This window comes from Apteryx mantelli, chromosome 5 (genome assembly GCF_036417845.1).
Source record: "Apteryx mantelli isolate bAptMan1 chromosome 5, bAptMan1.hap1, whole genome shotgun sequence".
NCBI classification, from domain to species: domain Eukaryota; kingdom Metazoa; phylum Chordata; class Aves; order Apterygiformes; family Apterygidae; genus Apteryx; species Apteryx mantelli.
The window spans coordinates 81,491,244-81,507,604 of record NC_089982.1 but is presented as its reverse complement, the minus strand read 5'-3'; the positions used below and the strand labels follow the sequence as shown (position 1 = coordinate 81,507,604).

General features: G+C 43.6%; 2 protein-coding genes across 2 annotated transcripts in view; one reads left to right on the top strand and one right to left on the bottom strand.

Annotated features, from left to right (window-relative positions):
- The window catches only part of EIF2AK3 (eukaryotic translation initiation factor 2 alpha kinase 3), a 45,960-nt gene extending 42,625 nt beyond the window's left edge, over positions 1 to 3,335 (top strand). The window contains exons 16-17 of the mRNA XM_067298374.1: positions 978 to 1,040; positions 2,127 to 3,335. Of these exons, the coding sequence (XP_067154475.1) occupies positions 978 to 1,040; positions 2,127 to 2,303 (240 nt within the window). The 3' untranslated portion in view covers positions 2,304 to 3,335. The remainder of the gene's footprint in view (positions 1 to 977; positions 1,041 to 2,126) is intronic.
- Positions 3,336 to 7,063: 3,728 nt separating this feature from the next.
- On the bottom strand, positions 7,064 to 15,686 carry LOC106484894 (histamine H2 receptor-like). Its single transcript, XM_013943186.2, has 4 exons — positions 15,668 to 15,686; positions 15,227 to 15,515; positions 9,327 to 9,503; positions 7,064 to 7,736 (listed from the first exon to the last, which is right to left on the bottom strand). Exons 1-4 carry the CDS (start codon positions 15,684 to 15,686, stop codon positions 7,064 to 7,066), a joined length of 1,158 nt encoding a protein of 385 aa, XP_013798640.2.
- Positions 15,687 to 16,361: the final 675 nt, after the last annotated feature.

Below are 16,361 nucleotides of genomic sequence, written 5' to 3'. Positions count from 1 at the left end.
GAGGAGAAATGCAAGAGGCCTGCCTCTGTCTCAGGCTGTTAGCGGTTAGTCTGTGGCAGTGCAGATTATTTTTAAATTAGATGTTTGAAAACAGATACGAATGCGGACTGAATTGGTAAAAAAGAACAGGTATTTTGAAGCCGTTTATTGACACAAAGCTCAATTTCATCTTGCTCAGAAGTGTGACTGTTAGCCATCACTGCAAGGATCAGTTTACGCTCTCAGTGGAGTAACAGTGGATTGACTTTGTTTTAACTTCAAAATTCTTATATTTTATGCTCAATTTTTTGCAAAAGGGGATACTTCCTAAAGGAAGCAAAGTGCTAAATACTGTCTTTCTCTGCTAAAAGCATGCCAAAGCGGGTCATGGGTTACTGGAAATTACAGAATTTAAATTTATAAGTAGCCTGCTGCAAATTATGTAGCTGAACATGGGAAATACTGTCACTAGATGGAGCCAATGTCCTTGTTATGAAACGAACAGTGACAAACGGAGAGCAGTTGCATGGACTCACAAACAGGCCATTTGAACTGCTTTCAAAACTGCTGATGGATCTGCTCATCAGTCCATAAACATCAAATAAAGATTGGTGCTTACATTGTTAAGACAGAGCCAGTCATTTTGGGTGTCTTAATACTGGTGTAGAAGATCTTGGGGATTACAGGTGGTGTGCAGCTCTGTTGACCTTATTGAGCCAAAGTGGAAAAGTGCAAGTTTGTATCTGGACAGTTTAAAATTGCAGAATCAGACGCTCTTGTAACGTGTTTTCTAGTGCAGACTGTATACATAGGGAAACAGCAACTTGTACATTTAAGTATGTTGTGATTTGAACCACTAAAGCGATAATTAAAAACAAGCCTTTCCTTCATCAGGCTGATTTGTTTGCATAGTTTGCATATTTTTGAAAAATAATAAAATAATACTGTTGGAGAATGGTATTTTGGAAGAGTTAAGTGTTTTCCTTAATATTTTACAGACCTTAAGTGATGTCAGAAATTTGAAGTTTCCATCATTGTTCACTCAGAAATATGCACAGGAGGTAAGCATATCTGATGCTAATAATTCTAGCTTTTTTTCTGATTTGCTTTCCAATTGTTTTGCAAGTAAAAATGCAAAAGTTTTAGCTTTCTTGTTTTTAAGATGCATTTCTCTGTCCAGGTATTTTACTATGCTTCAAAATTACAATGTTGTAATGTGGGGTTGGACTAGATGATCTCCAGAGGTCCCTTCCAACCTCAACCATTCTGTGATTCTGTGCATGCTGCTATTTTTGTCACACAGTTTAACTGCAAAAACTGTACAATATTATCTGGCTTTCCTTTGTCACTTGATGTCATTCATTTCACCTAAATCCTGATGTGATTTCTTGCAACAAGTCCGTATTCACAAAGTGCAGAGAGTTCTAGACTGGCTCTATGGGGTCTAGCTCCAGGAATGGAATTTTGCAAGTGGAAAACTATTTGTATTAGTCAGATCTTTAAAGTGATACAATTTCAGATAAAGAGGAGGTGATGTATAAAACCTCTCTGAGGAAAAGCTGAGATGCTTCCAGGTTTTCATGGTGGTTTCAACCCAGGAGTTCAGAGACCAGCCTTTCTTGCTTTACAGCTGCAGCTAACTGGGGGAATGTGCTGTGCTCTGCTGTAGCAGGACACGCTGTTTCTCACTCCAAGAGATATTCTGAGAAGTGCTTTTGGTGATGAAGTTTGAGACACATCTTCAAGCTGTCTATATATTTCAAGGAAAACTCCTAACTAGTGCATGTGGCAGCTTAAACCTGATGCTAAAAATTACCCATAAGTTAAATTTCATATAAGATTTTTAAATTCTTATGATTGCAAATAATGTAAAGGTTTTATAACTCCATTGAACTTTGGGTCAGATTTGATCTGCCAAATAGAGTGTAGTCCTTGATAATAAAGATAGTTTAGTGCATGCACAGTGATATGTTTTCAAATGTTTAATGCACTTCTAAATATTGTGCTAAAGCATTAATACCCAAATTACTAAGAAAGCACCTGGGGACATTTTCCAGTTGTTCATACAGCAACAGTTAAAGTCAGAACATTAAAGAGGAAGGAATTTATCAATTGGTTCATGTAGCACATGTCATCTTTTCTTTTAGTACACCATGGTAAAGGACATGCTCTCTCCAAGTCCCACTGAAAGACCGGAGGCTGCAGTAATCATAGAAAATCCTGTATTTGAAGACTTGGAACTCCCAGCAAAACCAGTGCTTAGACAGAGGTCACGGACAATGAGTTTATCAGGAAATAAGCATTCAAGACAACCAAGCAAATAATTATCCTCAGGATCACTTCTTCCACTCGACAGGCTTTAAAGGGATTGTTCAGCAGAAGGATCCTATGTTGCAGAATGTCTAACTTGGAAATAGTTTACTTAAACTTTTTTTTCCATGTTTAATGTATAAGATGTGTTGGACAGATTTTGGTTTACTTTGACAGCCAATGAAAGGCAGTAACTACACTTTTTACATTCCATTTTTCTTACCTTAACTCTTCTAGGTGGATGGGTCCAGCTACTGTGCTTACCAATTTTGTGCTCCATTATCTTTTGTTTGGGTTTATTGGGTTTTTTTTGAAGCTTGTAAATGTCAGCTTGCTGGGTAAGTGAGAGATCTGTAACATGTAAATAGAATTAAAATACTGTATTTTTATAGTGCAAATTACAGTCTCTAAGCCTAGTGAGTATATATCCAGATCACTTGCTCTTTGATGAAATGAAGATGATTTTGAAACAAACTATGACTCCATTTTTGTCCCTGGTGGGTAAACTGGAAATCTGCACTATTTTTAAAGCAAAAAAGTACCACACCTGTACATACAGTCACTCTCCATAGTCAGTCATTAGAGGAAATTGTTTCGTATTTCCGCACTATAGTAGATCTTAGGGAATGCATTTGATACTGATAAACCTGTAGAAAAGGAAAAGGAACTTTTTGCCATGAAAAAGGGTTTATAGACAATGGTTGGAAGAGCCATAGTAAAAAAATATGTATGAAAATGTTGTGATTCTGACAATTTAAACCTAATGAAGTCATACGTGTCCTATGTAATCTTGTAGATTTGTACTTTTAAAAAAAATCAACCGGTAGGCATTTGTTGTAATCTGCTAATTTAACTGCCTAATACCATGCTTTTATTTCTCTTTGTAAATATGTTAATTTTTATTTATAAAATACAGAATCAATCCATTTGGGTTGGTGGTGTACAGAATGCACTTGCTATAATTGTTGGGTGCATTAATTATTGTGACTTCTTTCAAGTCTAAATGATTTAATAAACTTTTTTATTAAAAAATATATAGTAGTTGCTTCTGTTCAAAACCTGCATCAGTGCATGCTGCAGATGGCAGCCTTGTGCAGTCAGAACAGGACAGAAAGGCAATTTCTCTAACTTGCCCTGCATTCCTGTCTCAGATACATGATATGTAAAGATGGATATATATGCCACTTCAAAGCAAGATACTATCTGAAGAAGGGGAGATCTGAGCTCTCAAAAGCTGAGGTGTGGATTATGGAGGCTTGGACATTATCTCAAGTGTTAACAGAGGGGGAAGAAGAAGGGAAAATTTTTATACTGTTAGAACTTTTGCATAAATGCATTTTTCTGTTTTACAGTAACTTACAACTTCAAAAATTTAAGCTTGTAATCTTTGAAATCAGTTCCGTAAAATGAAGCCAGAGTCGGGTCCTTCAGGGGTCGTTGCACTGTGGTATGACACTACATCTAGCAATTCAACCCGCTGGCACTCTGCAGCCTTGTGATAAGGCAAAAGTGGATTACAAGATTTTCTTCCTTGTGCTCTCAAGCTGACTGTGTCCTAGACTCTCGCCCAGATGAAGCCAGAATGCTGTAGTTAATGTTCGGTCAAAACCAGAAATTTAGCAAGTTTAGTTGGGTCAGAACAGAAGTGTTAAGCATGCCCTCTTCCCTTGGATTTCCCAGTTTATAACATCAGCTAGAGATGCACAGGTAATTGGCCACCTCTGAAGCCTGGGTGCCTCTAGCTTCGCCCCCAGTTCAGTGATTACAGATGGATGGCAGGAAATGAAGGATGAGATACCTGTAATTTGGAGTATAATTGTGCTGTTGCTTATTGCCAAGGGCTCTGCAGCATTTCAGTGCCAAAAAAATGAATGGTACCTTCACACTAGGGCTGTCTGTGTACGTGGGGGGGTTATATTTATCCTCAAAGGCCTGTGCAAACCCCATCCTCTGTGGTGTGTGCCCAGCCACAAAAGCACCTGGCCGCTCTCAGCTCTTCACTACCTGAGTTGATGACTCTGCTCCTCTTAGCGCTGGATTTTGCAGTCATTCTTGTCTTCACTCCTTTTTTCTCCAGCCTTTGGCCAAGAAAGTCTTCCTTTCCCTCACCAGAGCAGTTGTCTCTGTGCACTCAGGTGTGTTGCCTGGATGCAGTCACTTCCCTGCCTCTGGCAGCTCCGCTTGCTCTGTCCCCCAGGAGGCAAAAGGACACTTCTCTGTGATATGAAACACCCACCTGGCTTAGAAATCCAGAGCTGTCATCCCATCAGCTCCAGGACTGTTTTACCAGCTCTTCAGAACCAGGCTACCTGCACTGGAGCACCTACCACGTTTTCCTTGCTTGAATCAGATTATAACTATACTGTACTTGCTCGTTCCTTCCCTATCCCTCTGCAGGAGCTCTTCTTCCCAGCTATGCTCAGCTCAGATGATTGAAGATCCCAAGGCATTTGTCTAATGTGTCCTCTCTGCTAACATGCTGGAATGGAAAGCAGTGAAGGGCAGGTTTTTCTCAGGATAACCATGTGCAGACAATAGCTGCAATGGTCTGTGCTACCTCCGTACTTGAGATCCCACTATTTACATAGGCCAGTCTAAAGCCCTGTTGGCAGGAACGTCTGATGTTTCATTCACCAGTTGTTAGTTAATTTATGAGCAGCTGTAGGAAATTTAGAAAACAACTGTCAGGCTGCCTCAGGTCCCTTGGCTTCCTGTGGCCATGGAAATCAGTGTGTGCCTTTCTGCCAACTCCTTTTTTGGCCAAGGGACGCCCAAACACAGGCTACCGCAGCTGCCAGCCTGCAGCCCTGAAAAAGGGAGTTCTGGTCTCGGGCTCTTCTACACCGTGTAGTCCTAACCATTGCAAAGCACAGTATGGTGCCTATACCTCTGCCCCTCCACCTGACAGCTCGGAGGGCTCTTGGGGGTAGAACCCAATTCCTTGTCCTGTTTATCAAAATGAGTTGGCTGTCAGGAGCAAGGATCCTGCCTAGTCCACCTTTGGGCCCATTTGGTCTAGATGCTCCCCCTCCCCGGAATCAGGATCATGAGGTTATTCTCCTTACCCATTCCAGGTATTTATTGGCATTGAAGGAGCCAGGAGAGCCGACACACTCCATGAAGAGGCATTTGCCAGGAGCACTAGTGTTGCAACCATGCACGCATCAGGGCTGTTTCTTCTCCTGAAGAACCAGGTTCTTAAGGAGCAAGGACTTTGGCCTCTTTGTGCCTGTCTTCAGTAGCTGAGGTACTTGAGACAGTGGCTTGTTGCTTTCTGCTACACCTTTTTAGGTTCTGTCCTCCGTGCTACCACTGCTCTCAGTGCAGTGACTCTCACACGTAAACCAGCCTGAGCCTGCACCTGAAACATGCAGAGGGGGCAGCGATGGCTGAGATCTGAGCACTCGCATGACTCTGCTAGAGAAAAATCTGTGTTCCTGAAATTTTCTGAGGTGCTTCTGGCAATTCAGCTCCTGCTTTTGCCCTGTGTTAGATACTTGCAGAGATGTTCAGGTGCAATCCTGCCTTTCCAGGGTCATCCTGTGGTTGTTCCACAGCTCTCCTCCAGGGAACCAGTGCTGTGGAGCTGCTGTTTAAAGTCCAGTGAAGCACATAATAAGAATAACCATGTTCCTGTATTAGTTTGAAACAGCTGATCAGATACGTACATTCATGACCTGCCCTTCTATACTTTCTGCTTGAGGTCCATACACTGTTGCTGGGATTTTAGTGGTGAGAGGAAAGGATATTTATCATCCTTTTTTATGGCTGTGTGGTCCAGCAATACTCTATATGGTTACACTCATAGCGTCAATGTATGGACACCATAGTGCAAAAAACACTTACTTACACTTAACCAGTAACTCTTCACATCTGCCCTTTGGCTGGTGTCAGTCACCTGTAACGTCTTTTGAGCTCCTTGGGTAGTTGGTGCTCTAGAGAAATGTTTCAGCCAGCCTTGCTCATCTCTGGGGGTCTAAGACATAAGGTCCATTTCCAGAATAAATAAGGACTAAGGAGACTTGTCATAGATAATTCACAGAAAACACCACTGAAGCAATGGTCTTAGATTTTACAAAGGCATCCAAAGAAAAACCATGCACATCATAGAGTATTTCTCCTGCCCATCCCTGCCTGATGCTGAACCAATCTTATACTGTCAAACACCAAGTCTGAAACTTGAAGGCACTAAGCCCCTCTGTATTTCAGAAGCAAGTATGTTAGTTAAACCCTTTGCAGACAGCCCAGACTGGCTTTATACAGGAGTTAACTCTGCTCTTTGACCACATCCTGCCAATGCCCATTCACAGACTGACACAAGTGAACCTATTAAAATTTGTCAAACTTGTGATGTAAGTTGCAAGATGAGAGCTACACTGACTTCATCAGAAAAAATGCTGTCCCATCGTCGGTTGTAGGAGATCACCAGGCTATAAATAGAGTAAGACAAGTTCACATTATCAAACCGATTTTTTTTTCCAGAATGAAGTTTGAATTCATCTTAGGAAATATTCATTAAAAAAAAAAAAAAAATCAATAGCAATACACCAACTAGCTTCATTAGTTATAATAAATTGCCCCAAAATAGCAAAAAGTTCCTCATTCATAAAACCATGGAAGATGAAGAAATACCTTGTAGTATGCCTCCAGCTGTAATAAACATTCCAGCCCTATTCCAGCCTCTCCTTCCCCTATTTTCCTACCCATTACTCTTCCATTTGGATGTGCTCTTGCACTGTTCACACCACAACCTCCAGCAACTGATTCTGAATTCCTATTGCTTGGGTTTGCCCTTCAGAGCGCCGTTAGGCACTGGCACGCTATATTCTAAGTCTGGAGCAGTCTTGGAAAATGTGGCTATTGAAACCATGTCTTCTCCAATGTCCACCTGAGACCTGTGCCTGCAAATGAGCAGCTTCTTCAGGGCCCGCTGGAAGTCCCGGTTCAGGAAAGCATAGAGCATTGGGTTGATAGTGGAGTTGCAATAACCTAACCAAGTGATGATCTTGAAGGTGTCAACCAAGACCGTGCTAGTGGAATCAGCACCTTTGGCAGCTAGCCAAACATTCAGGACAAAGTACGGCAGCCAGCACAGCACAAAGACAGAAATGATAATGCTAATGGTCCGCGTGGCTTTGTTCTCCAGCTGCAGGTGGTTCTGCCGCTTGCTGTTGGGGTGGTAGTGAATCTCCAGAGTCTGAGACATGATCCGCGTGGCCTTGAGCCGTGAAGCTCGGTAGATGAAGAAATACATGCTGCACATGACCATGAAGGGGACAAAAAATGCAAGGGCAGAAGCTACAATGGCAAAAATCCAGTTGGTGACAAAGATGCATTCTCTGCCTGCATCGAAATCCACCCCAGGAATCTCATTCCAGCCTTGCATGACAGGAAGGAAGGAAATGAGGGAAGAGTATACCCAAACCACGCAGGTCATTACAATGCATCTGCAAAAGAAGAGAGATAGGGGAGGGGAGAGAGGGTCTGAGTTATTCTGAGATGAGAACATCCAGTACAATTCAATCCCCATGGTAACCCCTGTGGGATATCACTGAACAACAGTCCCAGAGGGTTTTGAGAAGTGGCAGAGCAGAGAGAAAGCTGGGATACAGCAAGTCCATATGTGAATGTCCCTAATGACTTGGTACTTTGGATCTGTGGTTTACAGAATGGCCCAGGTCAGTATAAGGGCTGCTCAGAGCTGGCTGGAAAAACAGGAAGAATAATGGTTTTACGGAAGGTTTTTGTTATTGTTTTGTATTTAAAACCATAACACGTAGACTTTTCTAATCAGTTTCAGCATTAATGTCCGCTTACTATGTCATCCTCTAAGGATCCTGCCTGCAAGAGGGCTGCAGCTGACGGATGCTGTAGATGCTCAGCATCACTGCAGCATTTGCTCTGCGTCGTGTGTGCTGCACAGCCCCCTTCCCCATTTTGGCAACTGTGTGCGCTCTGCAAATCGTACACTGCAGGAGCTGCAGCTGGGAAAAAGACTTTCCTGAAAGAGCCTGAACCCACCTTGCGAGCTATCAATAGCAGAGTAGCCATGGCAGCAAAGACACTGGAGCTGCGGCGTCCTCACTGCCCACCCTTCGACAGCTGCACTCGTTCAAAGGTAGTTTGGGGGTGCTGTAACATTCAGCAGTCTTGGCAGCAGAAAGGCACTCAAAGACACCCAAACGCAGAGATACCATCCTTTGCCCCAGGACTGCTCCCTGAACACCCTTCTGCATTTAAATACCTACAGTTTTAAAGGGGATCCACCAAACCATACTGGTGGCTGGGACCCTATTCCAGTGAGAAAGGCCAGTAGCAAATGGACTGTAAAGGGATGATACAAGAAATCTGGTGAGAAACCAATTTGGAGAACCTCCTACCCTGCAGTCCTCATTTGAACGCTACATGTGAAACCTTGGCAGGAGCTTAAAAACTCATCCTGTTTTCTCCACATTAATATCACTTTGTAAGTACTAAGAATTTAAGAGGCGGAAGACAATTGCTAGAGGAATTCTTCTGGGTGTCATTTCTCCTCCTCCTCGGAGAAAACGCCCCCTGAAATGCCTACCAAGGGAAACATTGTAGACACAAGTCAGCCCACATCACTGGTTTCTACCCTGTTCTGGAAACCAGCCTTAACTCAAAAGGTGCTTTCCCACAAGCACTGTCAAATCAGGCCAGCTGCATTCCCCCCAGCTGCAAAGTTTTAAATGGTGCTAAGATCTTTTTAATCACATCATGCTGGTTTGGGGCAGTCAATAGCTCATTTAGAACTGCCATGGCCTGTACTGAAAAGGGACAGAGTGAAAATCTGCAGATAAATTAACCATGTAGACATGTAATGCCAGTGTTTGTCCTCAATGACTCTGTGAAATGGAGAACCGTCTTTCTCACATAGAAAATCTGCAGCAGAAGAGGAACAGGAGCCTTAGAGCTTTGCAGGGAGAATGAAATATCTGAGAGATCACCGCAATTTTCCCCTCTCCCTGCCACCCTTGTGGCTGCCCTCCAACTTCTTGAGGAGCAAATATACTCACCTGCCACGGGACATCCTTTTCGAATAGTGGTAAGGGGTCACCACGGAGCAGTATCTGTCCAGGCTAATAAAGCACAAAGTAACGATGGATGCAGTGCAAAACATGACGTCGAAGGAGATCCACACCTTGCAAAACAGCTTCCCAAACAGCCACATCCCCGTCACCTCGTAAATGATACTGGGAGGGAAAACAGGTAGAAACCAAAGTTAGAAACTGAGGCTGATTTAATGCTATGAATCACAGAGCTTTATGAATTCTCCTTAATTCTTGGGACATGGAAGATGCTCCCTACGCCAAGAAACTCAGCTTTCATCCGGGCTCAGGCTTCAAAACTGAAGTATTTCAACTCCTGGGTAAAAAAAAGAAAAGCCCAGGAGGATGCCTGCGAGTCTTTTACATTATCTGACTCACAAATGCCTCAGTGAGGAAAACACCCAGCAAAAAGGAGATAATATGCCAAAATTACCCCAGCAAAGTCAGGGAGGGCCTGTAAGAAGTGAGCAGCCGGGGAAGGAACATATGGCAGCTGTACGAAAGCTGATGCATGTTTCTATAGCATTCAATTAAATGCAATTTGCTTCCTCTTTCTTTTACCAGTTTTATGTAACTACTGGGGTGCTGCTCAAATAACTCCTGTGGTTGAATTTTATGTGAAAGGGTGAGTAACTACCGATCCCTGCAAAGCTTTAATTATCCTGTACCTTCATAGCTCTGTGGTCAAATGTAGTGTAGCTAAGGCAGGGGCATTGTAGTGCACTTAGGTCAGCTCTGCCGCCTAGCAAGGGCAAAAATAATCAACTTTATATAAGAGGAGTTAGAAAAATAATGCCTGGTTTGCATCTAATTAGCAACAATTCATTAAAACTACTTGTAAAGGTTGTTTCACAGCCCAACAATTGCTGCAAGTGCATCAACAGGTTACCGCGCTGCTGAAGGGCCCCAGCCCTAGGCAACCTTTCATTATGCAAGATGCTATGCAAAAATTCAAGCAAACATTAAGTCTATAGCAGAACTTGTTTGCACAACCTGGTGGCCTCCAGTTTTGCAGAACAGAAGGCCTGAAAACTACTAACTTGTTCACCCCTTTTACACACGCACTGAAAGGGGATTTACAGATAGGGAAATGAGATGTAATAAGTTAAAGCACAGGTTCAATAGCAGACTCGGTGTCACTCCTCAGAAGCCCTCTTTACCCAGAGATGCCGCAAGGCCAAGGGGCGCCTATGGGGCAAGCAGTGGGGCACCTGGCGGCTGATCCTCTGCTTTCATCAATGTCCCTGCACACCTCAGGCTTCATGGCTGAGCACGCACCTAACTCTGTCGGCACACACAGGGCAGAAGAACATTCACCCTTTTTGTGGGATACATCTGACTTAGCGGGTGCTCCACAGCACAACATAGTAGATACGTCTTCACTCTTACCTGTTGGATAAAGTCTCTGCAGGCCTTGAAGTGATACAGATTTAAAAGGAATAATAAAAGCACTAAGAAATGCACAGTATGAGCAGAAGTGAGGTCACCTCAGTGTTTCACTTATGCTTGGAAAAAGAAAAGAATAAGCTAGAAACATTCAGGCTGGAAGCTGCTAGGCTGACTGGAGTACCTAGACAACAAGCTAAGCACAGCTGAACCGCTCCTTCAAACACGCCAGACCAAGAACAAAACAGCAGTCTTGCTCTTATGAAATTAAAGCACTGGGTGACAATCCTTCTTATTTTCTTTCTTTTGCAAAGCCTCCTTTCCTGAGCCAAAACTACTCCTAGGGTTACTTTTTTCCCCTTCTTTTTGGCATGTGCTAACACTCAAGCCAAGGAGCTAACAGCTAGCAAGCAGCAATTCAAAAGAGCAATATAGATACGAAGCTGAGAACATGGGAAAGACGTGACCCAAAAGCTACCCCATCGGGGGTGCAACAACACGCACTTGTGCTGGCAGAGCCAGTTCCTCACCAAATGGCCCACATAGAGTTTGCAAGACTTCACTCCAGGCAGCCATAAATAAAGTGCAGCCTTTCCTCAGACAGGAGCTTGCAGAAGAGCCCAACAGGATACAAAATCTCGTTAGTCAGGATGCCCATTTCTGCCTTCGCTTTTACATCTGAAGGTCAAGACCCTCCTTGCTCAAGTAATTCTCAGCTAGGATGTTTTTTGAGCTACAAGGTTACACCAGTGCCAGTTTCTCACCCACAGCTATTTTCTCAAGCACTTAGTTTTCAACTCTGGATGACCCATTTCAAGTTTTGAGGATCACAAAGTTGGCAGGAGCACACTAACTAAGATCATACAGTTCCCAGCTCATCTAAGCACTACCCTACCACAGTAAGAAGCCAGTGGAGGAACAGACAAAGTTTGCTCTGGCTGAGCATTAAGACTCCCTTGGATCTGCCTGTGGATCCAGGTGTTACAGGGCAGAGGGATGCTCAGCCAGGTACAACTGAACCAACAGTCAGACAGAAAGCAGAAACAGGCTGAGAGATTGGCCAAATACTACCCAGCTGGGGTGGTAGAGCACCCCTTAGCACTACAACATGGGAAGCTCTGTGCTATAATCCTTGCCTTGAAACCTGCTGTTAGCCCCATGGTTTTTCAGCTCCTCCAGTAGGAACCATGATGTTGGGGCATTCAAGAACCTTTAGAAAAGGAGCAGAACTGCTATCTGTCAAATATCAGGCTTGACCCCCACCAGTGGCCACGATGGTTCTTCCCCTCCAGAAATATTTGCCGTTCCTTGTTTGTTCTCTGCTCGTTCCACTTGGAGGCTTCATGCAGACCTCCTCAGCACAACATACAAGTCTCTCTAACGGCAGTCTCGACATAAGACCTTTGCTCTTTCCAACAGCTCAGCAGGGGCTCTGAAACTGCCTTGGGGCCTGCAGGTCCCATGCCCAGTACTGACAGGCTTAATGTATGCTGTTGCTTGCAGTGTTGGGACATTCCCCGCTTTCCACCTTCCTCTGAAGATGCTGTTGCCATGCTTTTCAAACCAGCCTTTGCTGCACCAGCATTGGTGCTCTGCTATTCATTCCCTTCCATACGTTTTTTTTATTAAATAAGGCATCATATTAAGCCATTGTCTCACTAACTGCATAGCAGTTTTCATGGAAATCCTTCCTCACTCATAATGCCCTCTCCTATCCTTCCCTTCCCAATTTTGCCCTTCTTTTGGGGCATATGAAGCCACAGACAGATTCCCAATGAACATTTCTTCTTCTTCATCTTGTTACTTCCATGTTTTCCTGGAAGCTGGCATCGTCCAACTCCTTTCCCTTTAAGTTCCTAACCAGAGCAGAACATGCTGCCAAATTCCCTCTTTCCCCCTGCCATGGAGGAAGTGGTACTCCAAGTGATGGCGGTTGCCTTCAGTCTTACAGGGGGAAATTACAGCTGCTGAGATGCCTGCCTGCCTTTGCTCTTTGCTCCTGTCACCTCCTGTTGCCAAGATTGCAAACACCATGTCAGTAGGTTGGAGGCAGAAGTCATGAGGATGCTGTGTAACCAGAAATGTCCAAACTCAATTCGCAAGAAAAAGAAGAAATGAAGGACAGGTGCCCCCTAGCAGGCAGCCATGCTGGGAAGTGTCCTCAAGCGCAATGGAAGTGAGGGAGCAGGTGATGCTGCCCTCTCCCAGAGAGGAGCTTTAAAGACACCTGGCTGGACTGGAAGACTGGAATGAGAAACCCTAATTTCTGGGCCCAACGAGGACATGGAAAGAAGAAAAAAATAGCCCAAGAAAATGCTGGGTAACAGAGAGATTGTTAGAAGCACGTCAGCTAATTATTAGTGCCTGACACACTGCTGTTCCTTTTCTGCATGGCTGACATGGTCTGGTGCGTTTTATCACAGTGACCTTGCTTGTGCAGCACAGGAGGGGAACATCAGATCTTCTCCTGGGAAAAAACAGTGTGTGCTCCTGTCAGTGGTAGCCCATGGATCATTTCTGCACCCACTCTGGGGTGGGGAGAAGGAACCAGGTTGTCGGGCAGAAAAGCCCAGTTCAAGCCTTGCAGAGGCCACAGTTACCAGTTGCAGCCCAACTCAGCCTGGTCTTGCCCTGTAGCTGGAGCAGGGAAGGAAGCAGTGTGCCAGACTTCTGGGGCCACTTCAGCCAGGTCCTTACCCACTCACTGGCTCTGAGCAGTTGCCAATCATCAGGGTACAGGGCCTAGACCAGCCAACCTGGAGACTCTTTCCACTACTGACTTGCAAACAGGCCTGTCAACACTCCCATCTTTCTTCTACATATAGCAAAAAACCTCACTATCAGTGATACAAATCTTCTGGTCTGTCTCCTGGTTAAGTCACTACCTTAATTTCCAGTGCCTTTAATAGGGTGGGAGCAGGTTAGATCACCATATAACTAAGCTGGAATCCAGGCCCCCAGAAGGTATTTGCAGCACCAGGAGAAGGGAAGGGACAGGTAAATATAGATGGATAATTTCAGAAGCTAAATTTAAATATTCAAGGCGCTTAGAATTGAAATTGGCAGTAATACTGTTTAAAAGGCATCATTAACTGTTTTTTCACCTGACAATATAAACTTACAACTGAGTTTATAATTTTTTGTTGGGAAAATATCTTTCAGTGCCAAATTCAGAAGCGTAGGCAACCCTATGAGAATTAAGGCACAACATGCGAAAATAGGCATTGGCTTCTTTATATTGCTCTAAGAATGCTAAACTCAGTGCAGTCACTCACTCTAAACAAATTTATGGTCATTTTGCAGCACAAGACAGCCAGAGCCTATAGCTAACAAGTCTCTTGGTTTGTTTTACTTAATTTTACCCAAGCAGTGAAGCTCCCTTAGATACTGACCTCAGGCAGGGTGAACTGCCCTCTAGAAATGCCTCTTCCTTCATTAAATACATCCTACTTACCTAATATCTCCTCAATAAATTACCTTACTTATGCTAAAATAAAATCCTTACTTTTATACAATCACAGAGAGGGGAGATGGCCTTTGTGCCCACGTCAACTCTGACAGTTATCTGATAGCATCGCAAATTGATAATACAGACAAAACCAAATGAAATTAATGACATTTGCTATCCCATTGCAGACTGCAATTTTTCTGCTCTGTTTAGGTAAAAGATTTATTTTACAAGTTCACCAACTTTTCCCACAAACTCCACTGGTATTTTGACTGAACTGGAAGGAATAATAAAAATTCTGTGTTGCAACAAAACTATGAAGAATAACAACTTTGCAAGAACCTTTCAAGTTCAGCAATCTGAAATCATTCATTTTCTTTCACTAGTAAGGGTCTTTCTTATTCCTCCCTCCCACCACCAGAAAATAAGAGATAATGTTAAAGCAGCACAAAATCAAAGGTGCAGAATCTAACTCCACTTGTTTTAAATGTCATTCTTGACTGGCAAAGACAAGGGAATAATATAGTCTGATTTCGCCTACCTTTGAAATGTTAGCAGAACCAGTGTAGCCATTATGCTTAATACTGACACTAATGACAGTCCTCATCTCGCGTTCCCCAAACAGAGTGCACAAAAACATTCAGCAACCACGCTGGTCCTGCAAGCATTGCGGAGCTAGTCCTGGAAAATGAGACTCATCACACCGTAGCCATCTGAAAAGCCGGATACCTAGTTTAGATGAGCTGCCAGGGCCCCTCTGCAGCCAACAGGGGAAAATGCCCTTGGGAAGTCTCTCTCTCTATTCATTATAAAGGGAACCCAGTCAACAGGCTTGGGTGGGGAAACTGAGGCACAAAAGCATACATACATACTCACTGACCCATAGACACACAACTAAGCTCATAGGAGCTCAGCCCTAAGCACAACACACGAACCGCTAGATAACCCAGCTCAGACAGCAGCTGCCGAGCTAGAAGAAATGATGTTGCACACCTACACTGTAGGCAGATCTTACCTTACAAGCACTTCTTACCTAAACGGCATGACGAGACACGCTACAAGGAAGTCTGCCGTGGCTAAAGACATGATAAACATATAGGTGACAGTGCGCAGCCTCTTTTCCACCACAGGGCAGATAAAGACTACTGTGTTTCCCAGAAGCGTGATCAAGTCAATAAGGGTTAGTATCAGCCCAATGACCACCTCCTGGAGGCCAATCCCTGCCCAGTTTCCACCTCCTTTCACGAAGGATGAGGCAGCAGAGGAGAAATTAGAGAGCCAAGATGCATTTTCATCCCTCAGCATCTTCCCACTGTTAAAATCTGAAAGAGAGAAGAAGAAAGAAAGAAAGAAAGAAAGAAAAAGAAAACAAGGTCTTTAGCACAAATGAATTTGAGATCTATGAAAGGAAAGATGGAAACCATATTTATGCTACATTCACTTCAAGAAAAAGAAAAAAAACCCACACACACACCCTGCTGTGTCTGTGCCATCACTGTACCATTGTTATCAGTCCGTTAGAAGCATCTGCAATCCTGAGTGTGAGACCATAAATGTGCAGCACTGGCTGAAGTTCTTCATGACAATTAAAAGCTCTCCTGTGAATGAAATGTACATCATTAGGTGAAGCATGATACAGGGAAAAAAAGAAAGAAAAGCACTGAGAGCAGAGAGGCCAAGTAAATTAAATCCAAAATTAAAGCAGCTCTGCTAAATCCCATTTAACAGCAGCATGTCATCATAGTCATAAAATATATTCTCATTATCATCTTTGTCACCCACAGACTGGCTCAGACTGCTTGCCCAGGCTGGCTGTATTCATAAACCATTATTCAGTACATGCTCTGGCCTGGATTGTCCTCTTACTTTTTTAGGCTGTCAGGTTAAGAGCTTTCTACAGCCACTGGAGAACAGTGGGCAGCTCCATCCTATGGTCTGAATCACCATCTGGGGGTGCCAGGAATCACCTAATGGGGTGACTAAATGGGGGACTTGACTCTTTAGCTTAAGTCAAGGAAATCCATGCACTCATGTCCACAGCTTCCTAGCTCAGTTCCCAGATTTTGACCAAATGGTGTCACAGGTACCTGTGACTTGCAGCTAGTCAGAAGGTGGGACTGACACTCTGCAAAAAATTCCAGCATTTCAAAATTCATTAATGTGGCCAA